The sequence below is a fragment of the Oncorhynchus nerka genome, linkage group LG5 (genome assembly GCF_034236695.1).
Source record: "Oncorhynchus nerka isolate Pitt River linkage group LG5, Oner_Uvic_2.0, whole genome shotgun sequence".
In the NCBI taxonomy this organism is placed as follows: Eukaryota; Metazoa; Chordata; class Actinopteri; order Salmoniformes; family Salmonidae; genus Oncorhynchus; species Oncorhynchus nerka.
In genome coordinates, this window is record NC_088400.1 from 22732744 (window position 1) to 22755789 (window position 23046).

The following is a 23046-nucleotide window of genomic DNA, read 5'->3' on the forward strand; positions in this document are numbered from 1 at the left end:
AAACTTGCTCACACACATGTACATGTTCTGCTCAGGGTCCCTGAGGTGTACACACACTTACATTGCCCCTCATATTTGCAAAGCCCCTCTCTCAACCTCCACATGCTGTGCTGCACTCTAGAAATCACACACACTTTAAAGTGTCAAGATTGAACATTTCTGAGGTGTGATATTGCCTTGGACATATTGGTATGTGTGAGTCCATGTGCATGCTGTCATCGCTTTCAATAAATAGAACATTTGCTTGCCCTGTTAAAATGATCAATACCCAGTTTCTTTTTTTGTAGATTAGTAATTTATTGAGAAAAATTCTGCTACGGTAGCAGGAAGTAGAACAAACATTTAGTCATCATATTGTCAAAATTACTTCAGATTTAAATTATTTTCCATTTCACAAAACTTGAATTTAGCTTGACATTGATTTGAAAGATTGTACGTCACTTGACCAAATTCCTTTACTTATACATAATAGTTTCAATGGTATGGACAAAGGAAGGAGCAGGTATCCTAATACATTACATATGATTATTTTTTAACATGTTTGCATAGTTTTCCCCCCAAAATAGAAGTGTTCCATCAGTAGTACAGTACTGTAATATAAACTGCGAGCTTTGAACATGGTTCAATATTATGATCATTTATGCATATCTGCTTTTATAAATATGTATTTTAAGCTTCCATCTACTGTATGACAATGATTCATGCAATCACAATGTTTTTCTCTTTACCCTCCCAACCATTAAACTCTGCTCCATCCCCTCAGATGACTCCTGATTTCCACCCCAAAAGGTTTGCTTGTGGTACCAAATAATTAAGTTAAATATAAATGATTTTATTTAACTAGGCAAGTCAGTTAAGAACAAATTCTTATTTACAATGACCTACACTGGCCAAACCCGGACGACACTGGGCAATTGTGCGCTGCCCTATAGGACTCCCAATCATAGCCGGTTGTGATACAGCCGTCACCACTGTCATAGAGACGTTCTCCCCAACGTTGTCACTGGAAATCAACTGTCTTCTTCTGTGGAGTTGTGTCAGCAAAATCAAAACCTACAAGAGCAATATGTGCAGTGGTGGAAAAAGTCCCCAACTGTCATACGGGATTCAAGATGCCTTCACAGAAATGTGAAAGTTACCCAGTAAAATACTACTTGAGTTTAAAGTCTTAAAGTATTTGGTTTTAAATATACTTAAGTATCAAAAGTAAAAGTATAAAATTCCTTATATTAAGCAAATCTGAGAACAATTGTCTTGTTTTTTTTAAATTTACGGATAGCCAGGGGCACACTCACTTACAAATACATTATTTTCTTAATGTAGTGAAGTAAAAGTTGTCAAAAATATAAATAGTTAAGTCGTTTCTTTGGGTATCTGTACTTAAGTACATTACACCACTGAATGTCATCTAAACATGCTTTCACACTGGCAATGAAAATGTTCTTATAAATAGACAGTTTCACAATTGAATTTTAAGAAAACATGTAATAATGGGTAATAAGTATAATGGGTTAGTTAAAAAGGGTAACTAATCATGGGTTAGTTAAAATGTTGATCCATTATTAAATAATGCAGTTGTTCATTATAGTGTGAAACACAAAGCAGGCTGTTGTAGTAGGCAGGCCTGACTACAGCAGAACAGTAACACTGGATACCGGAATAAGGCCAACTCCAGTATTTACGTGCTGCTACAGCCCAGCCAACAGTCTAGTCCTTTACTGCATTGGGGAGGTGTTGATCAAGTCTTCAATCATCAACATTGTGCTCTGTCCAGTACTGTAGTTCAAACAACTCAACCAAGACACTATGCTCCAATATACTCAGAATAATAAGTTATTCAGACTCTTAATGTAATTAATGCCACTTAACTGATGCTTTTACCCAAAGCGACTTACAATAGAGTGTGCATATATTTTCTTATGGGTGGCCCCAGTGGGAATCAACATGAGCCAACCCTGACTGGGGGCCACTGACTTCATTGTGAGACGAGAGGATGGACAGTGTCACGGTGCTGTAGCAGCAGCTCTTCTTGGTCTGCATCTTTACTATCACTACAAACCATGACGTGCTGCTACGACAGCTGCCTGAAATATGGGCTCACTGGTTCAAAGGTCACTTTAACAAGATGAAGTGTACATAGTCAAATGTGTTGCATTAAATAGGAAGTTGGTTGGGATACCATCGAGGATCAACTGTTATGCAAAAGATATGGAAAGAGATGAATGTGATCTCCAGCCAGCTATTTTCACAGGAGATGACTTAACGTAGGCCCTGCTAGGTCAAGAGTACTCAAAGAAGCAAAATAATGTTTAGTAGTATGTATTGGAAGGTCTGTAAGTCTAGATATTTTTCATGCAAAATAAATGTATTCATATCTGGTAAGAACAGTACATTTCCTGATATAAATTAATTGCGGTAAAAACATTGGGTAATAAAAAAAGCATTGGGTATAGATAGCTCCTTCGGATGGACACTAGAGCAACAGCAGAGGCCCAGCCTCCTTTCCTTCTGCCTCCATAAGGTATGGTTAAAAAATTAAATGTTTTCATCGATTGATCTAATAATGTGGCCATTTTGAGAAAGTAAGGAAGGCAAGTATACATTATTAAAGTATTATTTGAAGTCCAGTATTATTTGAAGTCCTTACCTCCAGTAAATGCCTGTTGTTTACGTTTCCTAAACTCTAAACCTCCAGGGCACATACAGGACTCCTTGACTTTGAATAGATTAGGTTGAGTTCGTGACAATTCCTGCCTTGTAAAAAAAGAGCAGTTAGGCTACCCATATATGACAATGTTAAAATGCAGTACAAGAACAGCAGGCGAATATTGTGTCAAACTTTTAAATAATTGTTTAGAAAATGTGTATAATCTGAAAATAATGGCGTTTTCAAATTTGAATGAATAGTGAATTGAGCGTAAGCAACAACTGATGACGCATAACAGCAGCCTAGAACATGACGAAGCACACCCTTTGCAACATGTCCATTCTTATCACCCTTTTCTGTCAAAAGCAGTGGCATGTGTCACAGTCATCCACTTGTACTAATACTGATTGATCATCACATAAAATTGTAATAATAATATAGTTTTTTTAATCAATGTGGTTCTGCTTACTAGACTACATTTCTATGGCTTAAAGCAGTTCAACATGTGCACAAAATAGCCTATCATTAAAAGGCCCATTTCAACAAAATTGTATTGTTATGATAGGCTACTATTTATAATGTTATGTAGGCTTATATATGTGTTGTACTAATAGTCTATCAGCCTATTCAGATAATGTTTCCCCATCTTTTGAAAAAAAAACGAACACGTTTCGAAATGCAGTTATACTCATGTTGTTGCAGGAATAGCATGCTCACTTTACGTGCATCGATGTAGCTAATTATCTTTTCAGCTAAAGTTTGTTATTCGCAACAAAGTAGCCTAACCTTTTGCGCGCTACGGGTAATTAAACAATGCCGTGTTCATCATAAACCAATCGATGCAGCGCCACTGACTTATGTCATGTGTGAAATAACGCATAATCAGCAAAAACCTCTACCTTATTATAAAGTCAGCGGCAATAATAAGACATTGCGCAAAATGGTGAAAGTCGTATATTACAAACTCAAAGTATATTTTAATCAATTAAGTTTATAGTAATTAAACCTCAGAATTTACTAAATTACTGAATGGGTTGAACAGATGTGAATATGAGAAAAATAATCCCCCAAAATATCCAAACTTACCTCCAACCCAATCGAAAATGGCGCCGAAACGTTAAAAAAAAGTCCTACATTTCATTGTATGCTCACCAGCAAGGCTGCAGTGACGGCTACATCATCCCCCATGGCGTAGTCGGGGGAGGAGAGCATTTCAGTCTGTCGTGGCACTCTTTTTTTAAACTTTTTTTTTTACGAAGAATAATGTTCAAAAATAATGTTCATGATATCAAATAATTTTACTTTGCAGGAAAAATGTATAAGAGTCATGGAACGCTATATCAATTCCCTGAAATAAAAAGCTATTATTTCTTTATGAATGAATGAAGTACAGACAAATATAGCGCCACACCTACCTACAGAAACTATTTACTCCCCTACCACCACCACCAGCCTCATGTAGGCCTAGTTTCAATTATTAGAATTAGTGGATCAACAAAACAGCACTTTTATTCCCATACAAAATATGTGTTTGCATTCAGCAATAAATTTATTTAACTAGGCAAGTCAGTTAAGAACAAATTCTTACTCTCAATGGCGACCTAGGAACAGCGGGTTAACTGCCTTGGTCAGGGGCAGAACGATCGATTTTTACCTTGTCAGCTCAGGGATTCGATCTTGCAATTTTCCGGTTACTAGTCCAACGCTCTAAACGCTAGGCTACCTGCCGCTCCATTGGCCCCCTGTATATAGCGTCGTTATTATTTTGTGTTATTTTTTTTTTTTTTACTTTAGTATATTTGGTAAATATTTTCTTAACTCTTTCTTGAACTGCATTGTTGGTTAAGGGCATTTAAGTAAGCATTTCACGGTAAGGTCTACATACACTTGTTGTATATTTATCTGTGGTATAATTTTTTATATGGATTATGTGGATATTCAAGTACAAAACACAAAGCAGTGTGTTTTATTATATATTTGGAATTATATTTTGAACCATGAAAAATGTTTCTAAAGGACTACCCAAGTCTAGCCTACTCAGACTCCCTCAGATTTTAGCACTTTTTTGTTGTTGTTGGTATCACCTGACCCTAGTAATGGCCTTCTTGTCTCCTGGCCTAACAGCTTGTGTCTGTTATTAAGAAGACAGGGCTGTAGTGGAGCAGGTTATGAGCTTCAAGTTCCTTGGCGTCCACATCAAACGAATATGGTCCAAGCACACCAAGACAGTGGTGAAGAGTGCGCGACAAAACCTATTCCCCCTCAGGAGACTGAAAAGATTTGGCATAGGTCCTCAGATCCTCAAAAGGTTCTACAGCTGCATCATCGAGCGCATCACTGGTTGCATCACTGCCTGGTATGGCAACTGCTCGGCCTCCGACCGGAAGGCACTACAGAGGGTAGTGGGTACGGCCCAGTACATCACTGGGGCCAAGCTTTCTGCCATCCAGGACCTCTATGCCAGGCGGTGTCAGATTAAGGCCCTAAAAATTGTCAAAGACTCCAGCCACCCTAGTCATAGACTGTTCTCTCTGCTACCGCATGGCAAGCGGTTACCAGAGTGCCAAGTCTAGGTCCAAGAGGCTTCTAAACAGCTTTTAACCCCAAGCCATAAGACTTCTGAACAGCTAATCAAATGACTACCCAGACTATTTGCATTGCCCCCCTCTTTTACGATGCTGCTACTCTGTTATTATCAATGCAAATTCACTTTAATAACTCTACCTACATTTGAAATCGTAAGTTTACATACACCTTAGCCAAATTGTTGAGAGGTGCATGCTGGCGGCAGAGAAGACAGGCGCAGGAGAGCGAAAACTGATTTACAACGGTGTCGTTTAATATCTATAAACCACCGTCAACAGAACAATACAATAAATGGGTCAAACAAAACCCCCTTCAGCAGTGAGGTAATGGGAGCCACTACCTGACCAAAACCCTGGATAAACCTCCAGTAGTAGTTGGCAAACCTTAAGAACCGCTGCACCTCCTTTACCGTGGTGGGAGTCGGCCACGGCTGAAATGCGGTCACTCTCCATCTCTACCCCTGAAGTTGAAATGCGATGCCCTAGGAAGGAGACGGTCTGTTGGAAGAACAGGCATTTCTCAGCCTTGACGTACAGGTCATGCTCCAACAGGCGACCAAGCACCCTGCGCACCAGAGACACATGCTCGGCGCATGTAGCAGAGTATATCAAGATGTCATCAATATACAGCACTACACCCTGCCAGTGCAGGTCCCTGAAAATCTCCTCTACAAAGGCTTGGAAGACTGATGGCGCATTAATCAACCCGTACGGCATGACGAGGTACTCATAGTGCCCTGAGGTGGTACTGAAAGCCGTCTACCACTTGTCTCCCTCCTGGATACGCACCAGGTTGTAAGCGCTCCTGAGATCTAGTTTGGTGAAGAAGCGCACCCCTTGCATTGACTTAATCGCTGTGGCTAGGAGTGGTAGCGTGTAACTATACCTCACATTGATCTGATTCAGACCCCGATAGTGAATACACGGGCGCAGACCTCCCTCCTTCTTCACAAAAAAGAAACTGGAGGAGGCAGGTGAAGTGGAGGACCGAATGTACCCCTGACGCAGGGATTCGGAGACATATGTTTCCATAGCCTCCGTCTCAGGCTGTGAGAGGGGATACACGTGACTCATGGGAAGTGCAGCGTCTACCTGGAGATCTATCGCACAATCGCCTCGTCCATGGGGTGGTAATTGAGTCGCCTTCTTTTTGGAGAAGGCGAGAGCCAAATCAGCATATTCAGGGGGAATGCGCACGGTGGACTCGACCGTAGTAGCACCAATGGAAACCCCTAAACACCTCCCCGAGCACTCTCGCGACCACCCCGTGAGAGCCCTCTGTGGCCAAGAAACAGTGGGGTTATGACAAGCTAACCAGGGTAGGCCCAGCACCACGGGAAACGCAGGAGAGTCAATAAGGAAGAGACTAATTCTCTCCTTGTGACCCCCCTGCGTCAACATTCCCAGAGGAGCAGTGACCTCCCTAATCAACCCTGACCCCAATGATCGACTATCTAAGGCGTAAACGGGGAAGGACACAGCCACGGGAACAATGGGGATCCCTAAACTATGGGCTAACGCTCTATCAATGAAATTCCCAGCCGCGCCTGAATCGACGAGCGCCTTATGCTGGGAATGTGGGGAAAACTCAGGGAAAGTGATATACACAAACATATGTACAACAGAGGGCTCTGGGTGACAATGGTACCGGCTTACCTGGGGTGATGCCAGAACGCCCTGCCTGCTGCCTCGATCCCCAGAGGAACCAACCTGGCACCGACCGACAGTATGACCTCTGCGGCTACAGATGGTGCACGAGCTGGAACCACCAGACCCCGATCTGAACGTCCGCGGGTAGCCAGCAGGTTGTCCAGCCGAATGGACAGGTCCACCAGCTGGTCGAATGTGAGGGTGGTGTCTCTGCAGGCCAACTCCCGACTGACGTCCTCGCACAGTGTGCAGTGGCAATGGTCGCTCAGCCAGGGTCCTAAACTCCAGGGTGAACTCCTGGGCGCTCCTCGTCTCCTGCCTCAGATGGAAGAGTTGTTCACCCGCCGCTCTACCCTCGGGCGGGTGGTCGAAGACTGCCCAGATACGGCGGGTGAACTCCTCAAACTGGTCCAATGCCGCATCTCCCTGTCTCTACACGGCGTTGGCCCACTCCAGGGCTTTCCGGTGAGGCACGAGACGAGGGCGTACACCCTCTCATGGCCCGAGGGAGCGGGGTGGATGGTGGCCAGGTCCAATTGTAGAAGGAACCCCTGGCAGTTCGCAGCCTTCCCGTCGAATTCCTGGGGCAGGGAGCGACAAATCCCACTGGGACCAGGAGGAAGAGGGGCGCTCAGGTGACCCCCCGGTTGTGCTGGTGGAGGCGCTGGAAGAACTCCCTGTCTCTCCCAGCGGTCCATTGTCTGAACAATGCGGTCCATGGAGGTACCAAGATGGTGGAGCATTGCTGCGTGCTCCCGGACACGCTCCTCCATCCCTATACCCGGGGTACCTGCTCCTGCTGACTCCATAGTTTTGGTCCGTAATTCTGTAGTGAGGTGCGTACTGGTCGCAGAGAAGTCAGGCGCAGGAGAGCGAAAACTGATTTACAACGGTGTCGTTTAATATCTATAAACCACCGTCAACAGAACAATACAAATAAATGGGTCAAACAAAACCCGGTAATACCAGCATACCGTGCACAAGAAAACAATTATGGACAAGAACATGGGGGGAGAACAGAGGGTTAAATACACAACATGTAATTGATGGAATTGGAACCAGGTGTGATGGAAGATGAGACAAAACCAAAGGAAAATTAAAAGTGAATCAGCGATGGCTAGAAGGTCGGTGACTTCGACCGCCGAACACCGTCCGAACAAGGAGAGGGACCAACTTCGATGGAAGTCTTGACACAAATACATTTAAACTCAGTTTTTCACAATTCCTGACATTTAATCCTAGTAAAAATTCCCTCTCTTAGGTCAGTTAGGATCACCACGTTATTTTACGAATGTGAAATGTCAGAATAATAGTAGAGAGAATGATTTATTTCAGCTTTTATTTATTTCATCACATTCCCAGTGGGTCAGAGGTTTGCATACACTAAATTAGTATTTGGTAGCATTGCCTTTAAATTGTTTAACTTGGTTCAAACGTTTTGGGTAGGCTTCCACAAGCTTCGCACAATACGTTGGGTAAATATTGGCCCATTCCTCCTGACAGAGCTGGTGTAACTGAGTCAGGTTTGTAGGCCTCCTTGCTCGCACACACTTTTTCCAGTTCTGCCCACAAATTTTCTATAGGATTGAGGTCAGGGCTTTGTTATGGCCACTCCAATACCTTGACTTTGTCGTCCTTAAGCCATTTTGCCACAACTTTGGAAGTATGCTTGGGGTCATTGTCCATTTGGAAGACCCAGTTGCAACCAAGCTTTAACTGATGTCTTGAGATGTTGCTTCAATATATCCATATAATTGTCCTTCCTCGTGATGCCATCTATTTTGTGAAGCACACCACTCCTTCCTGCAGCAAAGCACCGCCACAACATGATGCTGCCACCCCCGTGCTTCACGGTTGGGAAGGTGTTCTTCGGCTTACAAGCCTCTCCCTTTTTCCTCCAAACATAACAATGGTCATTATGGCCAAACAGTTCTATTTTTGTTTCATCAGACCAGAACACATTTCTCCAAAAAGTATGATCTTTGTCCGCATATGCAGTTCCAAAGCGCCAAAGTTTTGGAGCAGTGGCCTTTTCCTTGCTGAGCGGCCACGCAGGTTATGTCGATATAGGACTCGTTTTACTGTGGATGTTGATACTTTTGTACCTGTTTCCTTCAGCATCTTCACAAGGTCCTTTGTTGCTTTTCTGGGATTGATTTGCGTTCAAAGTAAGTTCATCTCTAGGAGACAGAAGGCGTCTCCTTCCTGAGCGGTGTGACGACTGAGTGGTCCCATGGTGTTTATTCTTGCGTATTATTGTTTGTACAGATGAACGTGGTACCTTCAGGTGTTTGGAAATTGCTCCCAAGGATGAACCAGACTTGCAGAGGTCCATAATTTTTTTCTGAGGTCTTGGCTGATTTCTTTTGATTGTCCCATGATGTCAAGCAAAGAGGCACTGAGTTCGAAGGTAAGCCTTGAAATACATCACACGTACACCTCCAATTGACTCAAATAATGTCAAATAGCCTATCTAAAGCCATGTCATCATTTTCTGGAATTTTCCAAGCTGTTTAAATGCACAGTCAATTGAGTGTATATGTAAACTTCTGACCCACTGGAATTGTGAAATAATCTGTCTGTAAACAATTGTTGGAAAATTACTTGTGTCATGCACAAAGTAAATGTCCTAACCGACTTGCCAAAACTATAGTTTTTTAACAAGAAATTTGTGGAGTGGTTGTAAACTAGTTTTAATGACTCTAATCTAAGTGTATGTAAACTTCCGACTTAAACTTTACATGTACATACTCCCTCAATTACCTCGACTAACGGGTGCCCCCGCACATTGACTCTGTACCAGTACCAACTGTATATAGTCTCGCTATTGTTATTTTACTGCTGCTCTTTAGTTATTTCTTACTTTTATTTCTTACTTTTTGGGGGGTATTTTTCTTGAAACTGCATTGCTGGTTAAGGGCTTGTAAGTAAGCATTTCCCTCTAAATAAGTAAGCATTTCCCTCTAAATAAAATTTAATTTGGAGACACATTGTCTGTTTCACTGCAAGACATGTGACCCTGCGGAAGCATATTTCTGGGCTAATTGTGTCCCAAATAGTACCCTAACCCTATATGCTATAGTACACTAGTTTTGATCAGAGCCACATGGTAGTGCACTACATATGGAATTGGTGCCATTTGGGACGTAACATGGTCTGGTCTCGGTAGAGAGAGATGCAACTATGTGAAGCTATGAGGTTTAGTAAAGGGATCATGGATGGTTGAGAGCAGCGCCTATTCAGAATCAAATCAAATTGTTTTTGTCATATGCACTGAATACAACAGGTGTTGACCCTGCAGAGTTTTAAAACAGTAAGTGAGACAAATGTGCTAAATAAACAGAAAAATAGTAACACAATTAACATAACAATAACAAGGCTAAATACAGGGGGTACAGGTACCGAGTCAATGTGCAGGGGTACACGGTAGTCGAGGTAATTTAGGTAATGTAGTTAGGCATAAAGTGAACATGCATAGATAATAAGCAAAGAGTAGCAGCAGCGTATGGGAAGAGGGTGAAGGAATGTGAATGTGTGTGTGGCTTCAATATGCGTGTGTGTGTGAGTGTCCATGTGTGTGTGTTGGAGTGTCCGTGTAGCATGTGTGTGTGTGTGTGTGTGGTTAGAGTCCAGTGAGTGTACATGGAGCCTTTGCAAGAGAGTCGGTGCAAAAAATAATAATAAATAAGATTAAAATAAGGGGGTCAATGCAAATTGTCTGGGTAGCCATTTGATTGATTGTTCAGCAGTCTTATGGCTTGGGGGTGGAAGCTGTTAAGGAGACTTTTAGTCCCGGTACCGCTTGCCGTGCTGTAGCAAAGACTTGGGTGGCTGGAGTTTAAAAAATAAAATAAAAATGAGGGCCTTCCTCTGTCACTGCCTGGTATAGAGGTCCTGGATGGCAGGGAGCTCGGCCCCATGTACTGGGCTGTACGCACTACCTTTTGTAGCCCTTTGCGGTCGGATGCCGAGCAATTGCCATACCAAGCAAGCGGTGATGCAACCAGTTCTCGATGGTGCAGCTCACAGGCGGCTGGTGGCACCTTGATTGGGGAGGACGGGCTCATAGTAATGTCTGGAATGGACTATATGGAATGGTATCAAACACGTCGTTTCCATGTGTTTGATACCATTCCATTCACTGCATTCCAGCCATTATTATGAGTCGTCCTCCCCTCAGCAGCTTCCTGTGGTGCAGCAGTATAACTTTTTGAGGTTCTGAGGGCCAATGCCAAATCTTTTCAGCCTCCTGACGGGGAAGAGGCATTGTGTTTGAACCATGATATGTCCTGAGTGATGTGGACACCAAGGAACTTGAAGCTCTCAGCTTTCTCCACTACAGCCCTGTCGATGTGAATTGGGGAGTGCTCTGCCCTCCTTTTCCTGTAGTCCACGATCAGCTCCTTTGTCTTGCTCACGTTGAGAGAGAGGTTGTTGTCCTGGCACCACACTGCCAGGTATCTGACTTCCTTCCTATAGGCTGTCTCATTGTCGTCGGTGATCAGGCCTTCCACTGCTGTGTTGTCGGCAAACTTAATTATGCTGTTGTAGTCGTGCGTGGCCACGCAGTCATGGGTGAAACAGGGAGTACCCAATGGGTCTAATCACTCACCTCTGAGGGGCCCTGTGTTGAGGGCCAACGTGGTGGATACATTGTTGCCTACCTTACCTGGGGGTGGCCCATCAGGAAGTCCAGGATCCAGTTGCAGAGGGAAGTGTTCAGAAGGATCTTTCAGACTACTAGAGCCACACGCACACACACACCACAAGAGTGTATTAGAGTTTATTTTATTTCCCAGTATTTAAAAAATTATTTCACAAAATAGGATTTGGGGGGTGCATTATGTTCCATAAAGATTGTCATAATGATTTTTAATTTCACAAGTAGTAGTTATTACATATTTCTAGAATGTAATTGATTGATGAACATTTACGTACAATTTTATCCACTGTATATTTATTACATAGGCCCAAGCCTACTCTTCCAGAAGATTATGCAGTAAGGCCATGGCTGCCCTTCTATCGTCAACAATATGTAACAAACGTTTCTTCAAACGTGCTAAATGTGGCACACATTACATAGATCAAGTGTCTGGAGGGGTGACCAGTCATAACAATTGAGCAACACCGTAAATTCATATAAATAGAAAATTGGGCTGTTGGACTGTATGACGTCTGCAGGAAATAACTCACAATCGCTGCAGCCAGTTGTCTGCTTTTCAAACGGGCACATTAAAGACTTTTTATTGGATCATTCTGCAGTCGGTCAGCCTGAAAGCACCAAAAGGGGCGGGAAATTTGGTACTGGTGGAGCGTTCTCGGCTGTTCCAGTAGCAGATTGATTAACAAAATTGGTCATCGACTATAGCAGCTAGCGACACTTTTTCCAAAGTATTGTGAAGGGAAATGCTCGATATATGGCTGAGGGAGAACTATACAAGTTATGTAGGTTGATGAACCTCTGAACATGGTAATGTAACTTTCAAACTAGCATAGCTTCATCATCACATCACCATTTGATTTAGTTAACGACGTTACCGTTAACTAACGTTGGCCAGTTGGTTTGATATCCCATTATCTTTCAGCTAACTCACGTTATAGCTTTTGCCGTTCTATATACAAGCTGGTAACGAGACGTCGTTATACAAACTACATAGTCCTTTTGGGATTGTATCGTTTCAATTGTCGATATGGATTCATTTGGCTAACGTTAACCTGTCTTTCTAAACAGTTGGCTACATTTCACTTACTTGCTCCTCGAGACTAGCTAACGTTAACTGGGAACCACTGTTTTCACGCACTTTGATATCGAAATAGTACCCCCCCCCTAACAGGTTGATACTGATTGAGACTGAGATTACGGCTAGAGAAACGGTTATCTAGCGAAAATGCTCTCCTGACCTGCTACGAAAATCACTTTATATCGAAGTGCGGTGAAGAGGGTTTCCCAAAATCTCTCGGTGTGGGGAAACGTTAGCTAAGGCATGGTTAACTCACTAGCTAGTCTAATTAGCAAGTACCATAGCTAGCAAGCAATTTGGCATTGTCTGTAGATAGCTAGGCTAACTAGCACAGGCCAGGGTTCTGTGTGAGCTCTGATTCGCTTGCTAGCTAGCAGTAACAAATACTAGAAGTTGCCTTAGCCAAAGATAACCGGATGAATATTCACGAGTGTAACTTGCTGGAACTTAAACCAATAGAAAATTGCACGAGCCTAACCAAACATGAAACTTGTTGCTGGATAACTCCACAGGTGGGCTATGTTTGCCCTATTCATGTCGGTGTTTTTCAGATCCATCAATCAGCATTGGAGTAGTTGCCTACATAGAACGTTGCTTTGCGTCACCATGTAGCTTCGCATGGGTGGCCTGGAACGTCGCAGGCGTTTCTGAAGACATCTTGAATCAGCTAAAAGAGGACACCAGGATGAGCAATCAAGAGAAGATGGAATTGGACCTTGAAATCCCATCTTCACTAGTTCAGAGTGATGGACAACTGAGACGTTCCAACAGTGCCCCAATGATAAATGGCCTAAGGTTTTTAGAAAATGTCTTCTCACTTGTATCACTCTGCACGTAACATACCTTAAGACTTACGATCTAATCATCATTCAACTACCTTCTCTGCTGTGAGGCGTGTGGACAATTCAGTCATGCAACAGAAAACCAGCAGATTTAACAAGGCCACCAGTCTCTCGAGATCAGACTGAGTTGGTAGTATAATACTCTGACACTCAGTGCATTGTAGTCAATGTATATGTCCCAAATGGCATCCTATTTCCAATATAGTGCTCAACTTTTGACCAGAGCCCTATGGCACCCTATTCCTTACATTGCACTACTTTGGTCAAAAGTAGTGCACTATATAGGGTGCCATTTTGGACACCAACGTGGTGGTGTTAATGTGTCTGTCCTTTTCTAGTGAACATTCCCAGGTGTTCCAGAGTGAGATTCTATGCAGCAGGAGAAACAGCACCACTGTTGTCAACCGCCCTAATATAGTATGGAAATGAAGAGTATAATCAAAATAATATGCTTGTACTCTTACTAAGTAATATCTTATAGACTGGGTGATTGATTGAAGTCCATCTCGCAGGTCCCTTCATCGCCCATTCGCGTCCCCAGCACTAGGCTTCATCAGCTCAAACAGGCAAGTACGACTGCATTGCACGCTCATTAGCCCAAGCTATTATTTTAGCTGCTCTGCATGTCAGCCCCTTATCCATAGGGAGTGTATGTGACTGCAAAACATGCAGCCAGGGGCTACACTTAAAATGTATATATTTCCTCGCTGCCAAAATGTGCAAAAAGGTCTTCTATCCATTGTTTTTGGAATTTTATGCTTTTAATGACTGATGACAAGCTGGACAGAGTGAAGAGACTAAATACATTTCTATAGTTTAGATTTGGTTTGACATTTCAATGTCTAAATGGCACCCTATTCCCTACGTAGTGCACTATTTCAGAACTCATGGTCTCAGAGCAGTCTGATTTTGTAATATTCTCCAACAACTGTTGACTGGACTTGTCTGTCAGCCTGTTAGAACTGTAGAGAAGACACCATAATATCACTCACCAACCTCCTGTCTATGCTTCTTACAGGAGGAAGGTGTAGATTTGATGAACAGAGAGACTGCCCATGAACGGTAAGATGCATGCATTGAGGCTAGCTAGTTGGTGATGGAATTCAGTTTATTGGCCTTCAAGACATTAAGCTATTTATTTATGTACCACTCTGTCATATGATATTGTATACTTTGTCAATAACTGGTTGATTGTCATTGGCTCAACCCTTTCAGGAAAAAAAGGGTTTAGATGCATTTCTTGTCTACCATAGGGAGGTTCAAGCAGCCATGCAGATGAGCCAGTCCTGGGAGGAGAGTCTGAGCCTGGTGAGAAATGATGATGCTCCCATGGTAACAAGGAGATTTCCTCATCCACAAACAGTAGGCATATGCACTCCACCATTTGAGGCTCTCACCACTGCAGCATTCATGTATTTAGGCAGAGCACTAGCATGTAAGATACGCTGGTCTGACAATCTGATTCCACGCTCCAAGACTGCTTCCATCACGTGGACTGGGATATGTTTCGTATTGCGTCAAACAACAACATTGATGAATACGCTGATTCGGTGAGCGAGTTCATTAGAACGTGCGTTGAAGATGTCGTTCCCATAGCAACGATTAAAACATTCCCAAACCAGAGACCGTGGATTGATGGCAGCATTCGCGTGAAACTGAAAGCGTGAACCACTGCTTTTAATCAGGGCAAGGTGACCGGAAACATGACCGAATACAAACAGTGTAGCTATTCCCTCCGCAAGGCAATCAAACAAGCTAAGCGTCAGTATAGAGAAAAAGTAGAATCGCAATTCAACGGCTCAGACACAAGAGGTATGTGGCAGGGTCTACAGTCAATCACGGATTACAAAAAGAAAACCAGCCCAGTCACGGACCAGGATGCCTTGCTCCCAGGCAGACTAAACTTTTTTGCCCGCTTTGAGGACAATACAGTGCCACTGACACGGCCCGCAACCAAAACATGCAGACTCTCCTTCACTGCAGCCGAGGTAAGTAAAACATTTAAATGTGTTAACCCTGGCAAGGCTGCAGGCCCAGACGGCATCCCCAGCCGCGCCCTCAGAGCATGCGCAGACCAGCTGGCTGGTGTGTTTACGGACATATTCAATCAATCCCTATCCCAGTCTGCTGTTCCCACATGCTTCAAGAGGGCCACCATTGTTCCTGTTCCCAAGAAAGCTAAGGTAACTGAGCTAAACGACTACCGCCCCGTAGCACTCTCACACTGACTCACTCACCGTCATCATGAAGTGCTTTGAGAGACTAGTCAAGGACCATATCACCTCCACCCTACCTGACACTCTAGACTCACTCCAATTTGCTTACCGCCCAAATAGGTCCACAGACGATGCAATCTCAACCACACTGCACACTGCCCTAACCCATCTGGACAAGAGGAATACCTATGTGAGAATGCTGTTCATCGACCCTGGGTCTCGACCCCGCCCTGTGCAACTGGGTACTGGACTTTCTGACGGGCCGCCCCCAGGTGGTGAGGGTAGTTAACAACATCTCCACCCCACTGATCCTCAACACTGGGGCCCCACAAGGGTGCGTTCTGAGCCCTCTCCTGTACTCCCTGTTCACCCACGACTGCGTGGCCACGCACGCCTCCAACTCAATCATCAAGTTTGCGGACGACACAACAGTGGTAGGCTTGATTACCAACAACGACGAGACTGCCTACAGGAAGGAGGTGAGGGCCCTCGGAGTGTGGTGTCAGGAAAATAACCTCACACTCAACGTCAACAAAACAAAGGAGATTATTGTGGACTTCAGGAAACAGCAGAGGGAACACCCCCCCCCCCCCCCCCCCTATCCACATCGATGGAACAGTAGTGGAGAGGGTAGTAAGTTTTAAGTTCCTCGGCGTACACATCACAGACAAACTGAATTGGTCCACCCACACAGACAGCATTCTTCAGGAGGCTGAAGAAATTCGGCTTGTCACCAAAAGCACTCACAAACTTCTACAGATGCACAATCGAGAGCATCCTGTCGGGCTGTATCACCGCCTGGTACGGCAACTGTTCCGCCCACAACCGTAAGGCTCTCCAGAGGGTTGTGAGGTCTGCACAACGCATCACCGGGGGCAAACTACCTGCCCTCTAGGACACCTACACCACCCGATGTCACAGGAAGGCCATAAAGATCATCAAGGACAGCAACCACCCGAGCCACTGCCTGTTCACCCCGCTATCATCCAGAAGGCGAGGTCAGTACAGGTGCATCAAAGCTGGGACCGAGAAACTGAAAAACAGCTTCTATCTCAAGGCCATCAGACTGTTAAACAGCCACCACTAACATTGAGTGGCTGCTGCCAACACACTGACTCAACTCCAGCCACTTTAATAATGGGAATTGATGTAAAATATATCACTAGCCACTTTAAACAATGCTACTTAATATGTTTACATACCCTACATTATTTATCTCATATGTATACATATATACTGTACTCTATATCATCTACTGCATCTTTATGTAATACATGTATCACTAGCCACTTTAAACTATGCCACTTTGTTTACATACTCATCTCATATGTATATACTGTACTCGATACCATCTACTGCATCTTGCCTATGCCGCTCTGTAGCATCACTCATTCATATATCTTTATGTACATAATCTTTATCCCTTTACACTTATGTGTATAAGGTAGTAGTTTTGGGAATTGTTAGCTAGATTACTCGTTGGTTATTACTGCATTGTCGGAACTAGAAGCACAAGCATTTCGCTACACTCGCATTAACATCTGCTAACCATGTGTATGTGACAAATAACATTTGATTTGATACATTTGGCTTCATCCCAAATGGCATCCTATTGCCTACATAGTTAATTACTTTTGACCAGAACCCTATGGGCCCCGGTCAACTAAAGTAGTGCACGAAATTAAGAATAGTACTGTTTGTGATGCTGTTTGATGGGCTACCTCCCCACTGTTGCCCTGGGCCAGTGAAAGCTCACCACCTTGTAGGGGGTGTGACCAATAACATGCTACAGCCAATGTTCTCTGAAGAACATAATCAGTTGGTAGTATAATACTCCTCCAACCACCATATAATAGAATATAATCTGCATAAATGTAACAATTCGATCTTCCTTGTTCAACCCACCCCCTCCCCCCACAGAGCGACAATGACTTTGAGAAATCTGCATCGTCGTCTCCAAAGCGGATCGACTTTATGCCCGTGTCCCCTGCCCCATCCCCTACTAGAGGGATAGGGAAAAAGGTATGTGCATCCACTGCAGCTCTAGTACTGATGCCTGGCAGATGGAACCAGAAATGTATCTCTGGCAGGGTCCTGGCTAATCATAATATTTTCATCTCCAATGAGCAGCAGTGCTTCTCCCCTTCATTGCAAATCCTGGTGAGCAGCCATGGCCTATCCCCCAGCCCTATACCTAGCCCAACGAGACGCTTCAGGTGAGTGCTCTGACTAGGGCTAGCTCTTATCACTGACAACTGCCATTCATAGTCATACACCACATTGTCATTACACTATTCATCAGTTTGATTAATGAGTCACTGCTATAAATGTTGCCTGGTTGGTGGTCTTCTTTTGTCTCTAGCCGGCGGAGCCAAAGCCCCATTCACTGCATCAGGCCCAGCATCCTGGGGCCCATCAAACGTAAAGGTGGGTCAACCCTTATGTATTCTTTCACAGGTCAAAAGGCATTGTTAATGCCACATACATATATGGAGTGTACAAAACATTAAGAACACCTGCTCCTTTTCTAGCTTTAATATTGTGGCTTCGATCAATGAAATTGCGCCCAACTCAGTATCAGGTAGGAATTCTTAATGTTTTGTATACTTGGTATGTCTCATGCAGGCATACAATGCATTTGGAGAGTATTCCCTTTTTCCACCTATTGTGATGTTACAGCCTTCTAAAATTGATTTAAAATATTTTTTAAATCTACGCACAATACCCCATAAAGACAAACTGAAAACAAGTTTAGATTTTTTTTTGCAAATGTATTAAAAAAATAGAATATTCAGATTAGAGGTCGACCGATTGTGATTTTTCAACGCCGATACCGATTAATCGGCTGTTTTTGTCCTCCAATAAATCAGCCATTTTTTTTTTATTATTTAGCCTCAAATAAATAATGAAACATGTTCAATTTGGTTTAAATAATGCAAAAACAAAGTGTTGGAGAAGAAAGTAAAAGTGCAATATGTGCCATGTAAGAAAGCTAATGTTTAAGTTCCTTGCCCAGAACATGAGAACATATGAAAGCTGGTGGTTCCTTTTAACATGAGTCTTCAATATTCCCAGGTAAGACGTTTTAGGTTGTAGTTATTATAGGACTATTTCCCTCTACCATTTGTATTTCATTAACCTTTGACTATTGGATGTTCTTATAGGCACTTTAGTATTGCCAGTGTAACAGTATAGCTTCCGTCCCTCTCCTCGCTCCTCCCTGGGCTCGAACCAGCAACACAACGACAACAGCCACCATCGAAGCAGCGTTACCCATGCAGAGCAAGGGGAACAACTACTAGAAGGCTCAGAGCGAGTGACGTTTGAAACGCTATTAGCACGAGCTAACTAGCTAGCCATTTCACTTCGGTTACACCAGCCTCATCTCGGGAGTTGATAGGCTTGAAGTCATAAACGGCACAATGCTTGACTCACAACGAAGAGCTGCTGGCAAAACGCACGAAAGTGCTGTTTGAATGAATGTTTACGTGCCTGCTTCTGCCTACCACCGCTCAGTCAGATACTTGTATGCTCAGTCAGATTATATGCAACTCAGGACACGCTAGATAATATCTAGTAATATCATCAACCATGTGTAGTTAACTAGTGATTATGATTGTTTTTTATAAGATAAGTTTAATGTTAGCTAGCAATTTACCTTGGCTTACTGCATTCGCGTAACAGGCAGTCTCCTTGTGGAGTGCAACGAGAGAGGCAGGTCGTTATTGCATTGGACTAGTTAACTGTAAGGTTGCAAGATTGGATCTCCCGAGCTGACAAGGTGAAAATATGTCGTTCTGCCCCCTGAACGAGGCAGTTAACCTATCGTTCCTAGGCCGTCATTGAAAATAAGAATGTGTTCTTAACTGACTTGCCTAGTTAAATAAAGGCATAAATGTTTATTTTTTAATCGGCGAATCGGTGCCCAAAAATACAGATTTCCGATTGTTATGAACTTGAAATCGACCCTAATTAATCGGCCATTCTGATTAATCGGTCCACCGATAATTCAGACCCTTTGCTATGAGACTCAAAATTGAGCTCCGGTGCATCCTGTTTCCATTGATCATCCTTGATGTTTCTACAACTTGATTGGAGTCCACCTGTGGTAAATTCTATTGATTGGACATGATTTGGAAAGGCACACGCACTGTCAACTGTGGGACCTTGGACAGGTATGTCAACGCACAAACCAAGCCATGAGGTCGAAGGAACTGTCCCTAAAGCTCCGAAACAACAGGATTGTGTCTAGTCACAGATCTGGGGAAGGGTACCAAAAACAACTCCGTAGCGTTGCAGTTCCCCAAGAACACAATGGCCTCCATCATTCTTAAATGGAAGAAGTTTGAACCACAGAGACTCTACCTAGAGCTGAGAACCTCCCCAAACACGGTTCTCTGGTCTGATCGAAACAAAGATTGAATTCTTTGGCCTGAATGCCAAGCGTCATGTCTGGAGGAAACCTTGTACCATCCCTATGGTGGTAGCAGCCTCATGCTGTGGATGTTTTTCAGCGGCAGGGACTGGGAGACTAGTCAGGATCGAGGGAAAGATTAACGGAGCAAAGTACAGAGATCCTTGACGAAAACATGCTCAAGACCTAAGACTTGGTTAACGGTTCATCTTCCAACAGGACAACGATACTAAGCACATAGCCAAGGTAACGCAGGAGTGGCTTTGGGACTGGTCTGACTGTCCTTGAGTGGTCCAGCCAGAGACCGGGCTTGAACCTGATCGAACATCTCTGGAGAGACCTGAAAATAGATGTGTAGCGATGTTCCCCAGCCAACCTGACCAAGCTTGAGAGGATCTGCATAGAAGAATGGGAGAAAGTCCAAAAATACAGTCTTGCCAAGCTTGAAGCTTCACACCGAAAAGATGAGGCTGTAATTGCTGCCGAAGGCGCTTCAACAAAGTACTGAGCAAAGGGTCTCAATACTTATGTGAATGTGATGCCATTTCTAAACCTGTTTTTGCTTTATCATTATGGGGTATTGTATGTAGATTGGGGGGGACAATTGAATCAATTGTAGAATAAGGCTGCAACTTAACAAAATGTGGAAAAAGTCAAGGTCTGAATACCTTTCCGAATGCACTATACATGTATACATCAACATCCTTTAACTTTTGGAACTTAAGGTGAGTGGGCATTTTGTGAGTTGGTGTTATGTCCTATGGATGTTAGGTCATCAATAGAGAACCGTCTTTGTCTTCTGTAGGTGAGATGATGGAGACTGAGAGCCAGCCAAAGAGGCTCTTCCAGGGGACCACCACAATTCTGTCCTCTGATGTACTTGTGCCCCAAGTCCAACTGCCAGACTTCACCTCCTGGTGAGTTACCCCTGCAAACACATTTTACAACTGTTTAGCATTGGCTGCCAATGGTCTCTTGACAAGACTATTTGTTTCACAAGTTGAACAGTTTCAGTTCCCTCTCTGCCATTAGGCTAGACCTTGCACCTCCATATGATGAACATTATCACAATGTGCTTGCTGAAATGGGTATTTTCTTCTCGCCAGTCTCTCTCCGCTGGACGGCAGCCTTAGCAGTGTGGGTTCTTCCACTGGCTCGCCATCTAAGATGGAGGGCATCTCTGAGTCTCCTTCCTCCAGCAACTCTCCCTTCAACCCCCTCCAGGACCACTCCCCAAAATGAACAAGGGAACATGAGACTCTAAACAAGAGTGAAGGCATGAAAGCCACCTCAACTGTATGACCCCCCCCCCCATCACTTTGCTTTAGCTAATGTGGGAATCCCTTCCCATGCTGTTTGCTTTTGCTAGACTGTTTGCTAGGGGTGGAGAATCATGGTGTTTGCATTGAAAGGAAACCAAAGCCCTGGATGTGAGCTGTGGACACACCATGCTGTAGTAGACTACATGGTGCTGCTTAGCCCCACAGTGACCAGAACAGCCAAGTTGTCTACCCTGCATCACATCACTGTCAGCTTCCAGCCCCATCCCCTACTTCCTTTTCCAGCTTCACACTGGAGAGACTGAACACTGGATGGAGAAAGTTGCTCACTAAGTCAGTTTTCCTTATAGAAAACTAATTCTCCAGGTGTTTTTGGTGTGCACAAAACTGTCTGCAGGTCTTGTATGAATGAAGGGATATAACTTGTTGTTCCCGTTTTGTAAGTATGTATATAATTTTTCATGTCAATGTTTTATGTTTGATTGGCTGAGTGATGACTGCAGGCGCACAGGGCTTCAAAAGTGAACTGACAATTCTCTCGAGGGGATTGGAAATGTTCTTATTACTTGTCATTATACGTAAAGAACAGTTTTCAGTTTATCCTCAGTAGTCCCCAAGATGTGGGGTATCCTTCTGGTTAATTTTCTAAATTTGGCACTTAATCTGGCCCCCCTCTGGTATTAGTTAACTACAGTTGCCAGTGTTTTGGGTCATGTCTACCCATCCCTGCAGATTTTACCAGGAAGGGAAGTAAGCGGGGGGCACACAGACTGGGGTCTCTGAGTCCTACTGCCTGGATATATCTGTAGACCTGCAGGATGTGCAACAAAATTTAGTTTTTACTTCTGAAGATTTTAGGAAAATAATTGTGTTCTTGTTTTGAAGCCACTTTGTAAATGTAACTGACTTTTTTTAGGCTACATTATTGCAGTTTATACTGAACATTAGAATAGCTCACCCTATTCTCAATACTCTGCAATTAAATCAATAGATTGGTTTAGGATGAGCATACTGAGGTAGAGGACAGAACATGGTGCCATTTCAAAAGGGATTCAGTGAGTGGGCTTATGTTGACCACAGTAGACCGACATTTGTCCGAAAAGCTTTGTGCAGAATGTGTCACTGGATTGGTTGGTTATGAATAACATTTGTAATGAACATAAGCAATACCAAAGAGTTATCAGGGGAACTGTGAAGGCACACTTCAGTTATACCCTGATTCACATTCATTTTAAGGCCGCTGTAAAACATTTGGGTTAAGTCATTTCAGTTCAACTCTTACATTTGATATTTTCCCTCGTTCAGGGTATGGCGTCTTTACAAAGGGAGGGGGAGACTTCATGTACAAAAGTGATTATACATTTTCATTGATATATGTAAATGAAACAGTGTTATGAATAGTGTATATCTTTAAAGAAACTGCAAGCTGGTCGATCAGGTATGCTTGCACTGCTGTCAATGTAATTGGTTTAGCAATTGTGTTTTTTTGGGGGGGGGGGGCTAGGGCATGAGATCGGCAAAATAAATTAAGTGTATATGGGTGGGTCGTAGACTTGTTAGACTGCTTGCCAAAGTTTTGAACAAGGGTAAATAAATTGTCTATTTCCATTCAATGACTTCTGGTTGTTGGCAATGTTTAAATGTCTTGCTCATCTCTTTTTGGCCTCTTCA

The 23046-nt window shown here is 43.4% G+C and overlaps 1 protein-coding gene across 4 annotated transcripts; it reads left to right on the forward strand.

Annotated features, from left to right (window-relative positions):
• The first annotated feature begins 12137 nt into the window (after positions 1-12137).
• Positions 12138-22991, forward strand: pabir2 (PABIR family member 2). 4 transcript variants are annotated; one of them, XM_029659369.2, is made up of 11 exons: positions 12138-12352; positions 13175-13418; positions 13804-13882; positions 13978-14031; positions 14484-14527; positions 14719-14773; positions 17602-17703; positions 17812-17897; positions 18044-18108; positions 20901-21012; positions 21202-22991. In XM_029659369.2, the coding sequence occupies exons 2-11, from the start codon at positions 13309-13311 to the stop codon at positions 21335-21337; spliced, it is 843 nt and encodes a 280-aa protein (XP_029515229.1). In that variant the 5' UTR covers positions 12138-12352; positions 13175-13308; the 3' UTR covers positions 21338-22991. The 4 variants fall into 4 exon arrangements, with proteins under 4 accessions (XP_029515229.1, XP_029515226.1, XP_064874535.1 ...); XM_029659366.2 differs by having other exon boundaries at positions 12152-12352; positions 14719-14827; XM_065018463.1 differs by having other exon boundaries at positions 12152-13418; positions 14719-14827.
• Positions 22992-23046: the final 55 nt, after the last annotated feature.

What these genes read in the sequence shown, in the direction of transcription:
- pabir2 (XM_065018463.1), top strand. Translation starts at nt 13,309, where the DNA reads ATGAGCAATCAAGAGAAGATGGAATTGGACCTTGAAATCCCATCTTCA. An exon ending in GGCTTCATCAGCTCAAACAG is followed by an intron (nt 14,032 to 14,483) that starts GCAAGTACGACT and finishes TGCTTCTTACAG; the next exon opens with GAGGAAGGTGTAGATTTGAT. An exon ending in GATTTCCTCATCCACAAACA is followed by an intron (nt 14,828 to 17,601) that starts GTAGGCATATGC and finishes CTCCCCCCACAG; the next exon opens with AGCGACAATGACTTTGAGAA.